Source organism: Phoenix dactylifera, chromosome 4, assembly GCF_051530095.1.
Source record: "Phoenix dactylifera cultivar Ajwa chromosome 4, Ajwa_hap1_PhDact_Kaust_v1.1, whole genome shotgun sequence".
In the NCBI taxonomy this organism is placed as follows: Eukaryota; Viridiplantae; Streptophyta; class Magnoliopsida; order Arecales; family Arecaceae; genus Phoenix; species Phoenix dactylifera.
In genome coordinates, this window is record NC_143193.1 from 44,213,460 (window position 1) to 44,219,097 (window position 5,638).

The 5,638-nt window shown below is 36.7% G+C and overlaps 1 protein-coding gene across 1 annotated transcript; it reads left to right on the top strand.

The window, feature by feature from the left end:
- The first annotated feature begins 201 nt into the window (after positions 1-201).
- On the top strand, positions 202-756 carry LOC113463566 (F-box protein At3g56470-like). Its single transcript, XM_026809451.4, has one exon. The coding sequence runs from the start codon at positions 202-204 to the stop codon at positions 754-756; it is 555 nt and encodes a 184-aa protein (XP_026665252.4).
- The last annotated feature ends 4,882 nt before the right edge of the window (positions 757-5,638 follow it).

Below are 5,638 nucleotides of genomic sequence, written 5' to 3' on the forward strand. Positions count from 1 at the left end.
CCAATTCACTTCATTTAAAGAGCCTACTAAGCCCCACCTCCTCATTCCAAATCCTTCTCACCCTCTAAAACATTAAGCCCATCCCCACCATACCTCCCGCCTTCAAAAAGATCTCCAGGTGAGTCAATCTCCCCCCAGATCCCCTCCATAAGATCGTCCGTCGGCTCCCCACTGTTGTTGATTTTGTTTGCTTCGTGCTCTATGCAAGTTGTGGAAGAATCCATAAAGCCTTCAGACCTCTCGCCACAGCTCCCATGGTTGTTGTTACAACATGATCCAGACTCTGATGCCCGACCCTTCTACTACCTCTTGTCAAAAATGATCCCCATCCTTTACCTCCCTGAGGCCCAGGGCAAGTGGATCGTTGGCTCAAAACATGGCTGGCTCATCCTCGTTGAGGCCGAGAGCTCAGTTATGACTCTACTCAACCCCATCACCCGCAACATCTTCATCCTCCCTAATTCAAGCTTCACTAGCGACCAAGTTCGCCGCACGACGATCTCCTCCCCTCCGACCTCACCCACTGGTTGCACTGTTATGGTGCTCCTCCATGATGCTCCTTTTGTCATCTACTGCTCCCTATTTGGCAACCGATGGGGCCAATGGGTCACCATCAACACCAAGCTCCCCTTCGACAACTTTGGTGCCTATGATGTCATCTTCCATCACAAAAAGTTCTATGTGATCAACGATAATTTACTGCTGGCAGGGTTGAATCAATGGAACTCCCATCCAAAGGGGATGGATGGATGGTGAAAAGGGCCTATCTCACAGAGTCGGAGGATGATCTATTGCTAGATGTCTTCTTCGGCCGATCGGAATATGAGGAGGTGACAAGGACTACTTCCACCAAGATATCTTTCACTCGAGGGACTTCTTCGATGTCTTCAAGCTAGATGAGAGTAGGCAGCCGACATGGGTCAAGGTCAGGAACATGCATGACCACACAATATTCTTAAGCAAATATGCCGCTATGTCGATGAACACTGAGCGATTTTTGGGGATCAAAAGGAATAGCTTATATCTTGCTTCCAGCCAGGAGATCATCAAGGATGATAAGAGTTCAGAGATATGATGCATCCATATTTTGAGCATGGATGATGGGCATTTAGAGAGGCAGACCTGTAATTGGGACTACTTGTCGGAGGTATGGGTAGAGCCAGTTTGGGTGGTGCCAAATCTGACTTAAGAATGGGGCTAGGAAGGTAGATTCATAAGTTTAGGTAGAAAGTTTCTATATTGTTTGTGTACTTTTGCTTTATTAGTTTAGTTAGGGTAATGTCCTTGTGTGCTAGCTTTTTGTGTCTTCTTTGTTGTGATGGTAAAAAATTAGTTTGTAATCTATATATGCTTGTATCCTCCATTTAGCTATAAGATCTTGGTATTAGTTAATGATTTTCATGCCTCTTATTTCTTTACGATGACATGTGATAAAGTTTGACATCCATTAGGATTCAAATTTTTGGTTGCTTTGATCTATAGTTCGTTTATTTTAGCTAATTAAGATGTGAGTTACTAAAAATTAGGGTAAAAGAAACAACATAAAATATCGGGAAGAATTAGCTATAAGCTTAAGAGATTCATTGGCTTACTTAATGTGATGAATTTGCAACAATAACTAATTTTGTTAGGCTGCAACAAACTCTTTTCATTACTTTTGATTCTCTCCAAACTTATGATTACCAGCATCACCAACCCTAATAAACTTACATTCATTTTGTGTTATTTTATTTTGTGTTATTCCAAAGACTACCGAAGGTTGCAGGTGTTCAATGGGAATTTTAAGAGTTTGAGGTGTAACCTTGTTTTATTTTCTTGGTACAAAGAGTTAAAGAATAGACAGATGAGTTTTGCCTAATATTATTAAGAGAAACTTAACACCAAGTCATTCGTATGATTGCATTTTACGTTTGATTGATACGGTCTCAAAATTCATATTTATGCTTCTTTCCACGGTTATTCATATGCATGGCATTATTAATTTTGTCATTTGGTTGATACTTCTAATAAACCAACAAAAGCATTCAATGTAGAAAAGAATGCATTAAACACATTATTTGAAGGGCCAAAATATCCCGACGCCAAATCATATCCAAAATATGTGTTAGATACAAAAACAAACCCAAATACCATTAAAACTCCATGCCAATACCCAATATTAGACCCAAGAAAATAGATATTGGTCTAGGTTTTGGTTATAAATTGTGTATTTAACAAATTACTTTGCTAGCATTTTGAACTATTTTTTGGATTATTTAATCTGACCAAAATAATACCACATGAATTGAGAAGTTCAAAAAATATAATGATATAAGAATAAAAAAGCTATACCTAAAAGAGGGAATCTATTCAATTATTACTTTTGTTACCTAAGAATTCATGCAACCAAGAAATATGAAGAAGGATTTACAATACTCGAGCACAATATAAACATTAAATAAGATTAAATATATTGATAAAAAAACTTATTTCTTGACAAGAACTATTAACCACATGACACATATTGAAATTTGGTGGAATAAGATAGGTTACGGTTTGAATACTCTTTACTTGTTTCTTCGGTTATGATTAAAAAAAAATGATATTACACAGATACAAGATGTATACCCTCCTTATTATTTGCTAGATCTAAAATCTTAATAATCCATATTAGACCATTTTTTACTTTGTTAGTGAAACTATAATGGCATTAATACGCGTTGGGATAGGACAAAGGTAGTTGTGCCTTCTCTTTGCCTCTTCAATTTTTCTACTCTTCTTCCTTCTCCTAGGTTCCAATCTATGCATTTGAGATCACACCCCTAGCCTACTACCATGAGCTGTCCCATTCTTATTCCTTCCTCCATGTCCTATGCTGGCCTCAACAAGCCTATCTCATTCCCATTTCCTTTTGCTCTGTACCCATCTTCCATTCACTCATAATCAAAGTGATAGTAAAGGAAGAAATACCATTAACATTATCATCCTTATGTAGCTAAGTAACAATGATCACTAGACTTTTACTAGACTGATGGCTATTTCAAGTATGTCTGCATCCATGATCCTCTACATCTTGGATTTGATCATGATTTGAAATTTTAGGTAGCCATAACTTCTAACCTAGGAGAAATTTGGCAACATGAAAGAAGATAAAACTGACAAACAATTTGAAATTTAATTTCTAACTAAATTTAAAAATTTTATAATACTTTTTATTTTTAAAAATATTTGTCCTACCTTGGAGAGAAATCTAACATGGATTGTAAAAAGGCATATACTACTACTAGTATAAATATCTTATACCATACATATTGATGAGAAGAAAGGAGGACGGGCATTACTTTATTTTTTACATCTTGTAATTAAAAGAGAAATATAACTTGTGTTTTGAGTTGATGGACCCCACTAATATAAACAAAAGAGGTATAAAGTAGTTTTTTAAAAAAATAATGAGAAAAAGAAGACTTAGAACCCTACTTTCATAAATTTTTTACTCTCTATTACTCTTTTTGAGAGATCTTAGTTGAGCAGATTGAATGAATTTTTCTTTCTCTCTTTGATTGGATCATTGAGGATCCTAGACTCCAGTTTTATGGCTTCAGCATGATTTTATCACCACCATATACATTTTCATGGCTTTGTGGGTCTTATCCTTGAGGATTTTGAGGCCCTTTATTATTTGTGGATGACATGCTTGTCAATTTTGATGAATGTGACCATATTTTGCAATGAGAGGGGCGAGTAAAATTAATGAAAGAAAAGGTAGTGGAAGGGGAGGGCGATTAAGGAGGTGTAGAGGTTAGCAATGGAATTGGGTTGAAACAAGAGATAACAAAGAGATGGATGGTGATGGAGGGAAGTGGGGTATTTTGAGGATAGAGAAGAAAATAGCAGATGGGGGTGGAGAGGAAGAGATGGTAGGTTATGTGCCACTAACAAGGTGTAATCTTATAGTGTGGTGGTGTTGTACGAAGAGGTTGAAGGAGGCAATGAATAAGAAGTTGAGAAGAATAGGAGGAGTAGGAAGAGAAAGAAAAGGAGTTCGTGCCTCACCACACTATATCAATTTTTTTATTACCAAAACTAAAAGGCTTAAACATGGACTATTTTAATTTACATCCCATGCACGGCTAATAAAGTGGAAATGAGTACCCTATCTTTTTAGAAAAGGATAATCCTATACACAAATAAACACATAAATACAAATGCACCCCCCCCCCCCCAATCTTTTTCTCTCGCCACAAACCACCTACGATGGAAAAATCTCTATTATCATAGACATCAAAGACCTGAGAAAGCTAGTCAAACATAATCTTACAATCTTGCCAAGAAATGGAAGCTGAGAGGGGAAAATCGGTGTTCTCAATTAAAAAACAAGGGAGAGGATTGGTGAGGCACAGGAAGAACTACAAAGAGGAGTATAAATGGGACTTAAACATTGATAAGAAAGGAGATAAGAGACCCTTAAACCATGTGGCGGGGTTGTGAGAGGAAGAGAGAGATAGAAGAGGGAGAAAGAAAGAGGTGGAGAGGGGAGGGAGTGTGAGAAGGAAAGAGGAGGTATACAAGGCAAAAGAGAGAGGTTGGGCAAGGAGGAGAGAGAGAGAGAGAGGGGAGATAGGGGGAGCAAAGAATCAGGAAGAAGGAAAGGGAGTAAAATAAGGGAGAGGGAAGGGAAGAGAGGAGGGAAGAAGAGAGGAAGGGGAGGGAGGAAACCCAACCACAAAGGTTTGAGAAGCCTAAGGAGGTCAGTGATAGGAGATGCCCTAGGGCTTTGCCCAAGAGGGTGTGGACCGAGAGTCTCTATCTCAAAATTTTAGAAAAAGAGAATAGTTATAGAGTGATACTTCATTTTAGCCTCATATCATTCCAACTATTTATTTTTTGTACCCAGTTGATGCACAAGTTAGAGAGTACTAAAATATTTGATTATTGATTTCTATGCATTTTTAGTGTTATAGATCAAAAGTTGCATGTATTTTCAATTTGGATGCTCTGTTGATTTTGGAATCAAGAAGAGTGGCGTATGGTCTCTCTCTTTCTATAGGTATATATATATATAGTATGTGTATATATATATGTGTGTGTGTGTGCGTGTCTGTACATATATGTGTACATGCATATATTGCATATAGAAACACACACACATATATATACATGTATATACATGTATATACATAAATATACATCCTATATATATATATTATATATGTACATACATATGTGTATATACATATATATAAAGAGAGAGAGAGAGCAAGAGAGATGGACTACACTCCTCTCAAGAGAAAAAAGTTTTTGCACGTCTCAGGTCAAACATCAATAATCAGATATATAAATCGAGGACCCACACTATCAATCATGATCCATACCACCAAAAATGCCTAGAAACTAAAAATCAGATGTTCTCGTCGTTTCTAACTTATGTATCAAGTAGATGCAAAATGTATATATACTATCTTATGCTTTGATCTAAGTATTAAAATCTATTGACTTTCAACTTATAAATATTTTAACATGTCCATGAGGTAACCTCTCAATCTAAACACTGTATCATGTGTTTTACCACACTAGTACTATAGAAACCAAGCATTTTTATATCTACTTGGTGCAATAGGTTATAGAACATCAAACCAAATAATTTTCTACTTATAGGCAT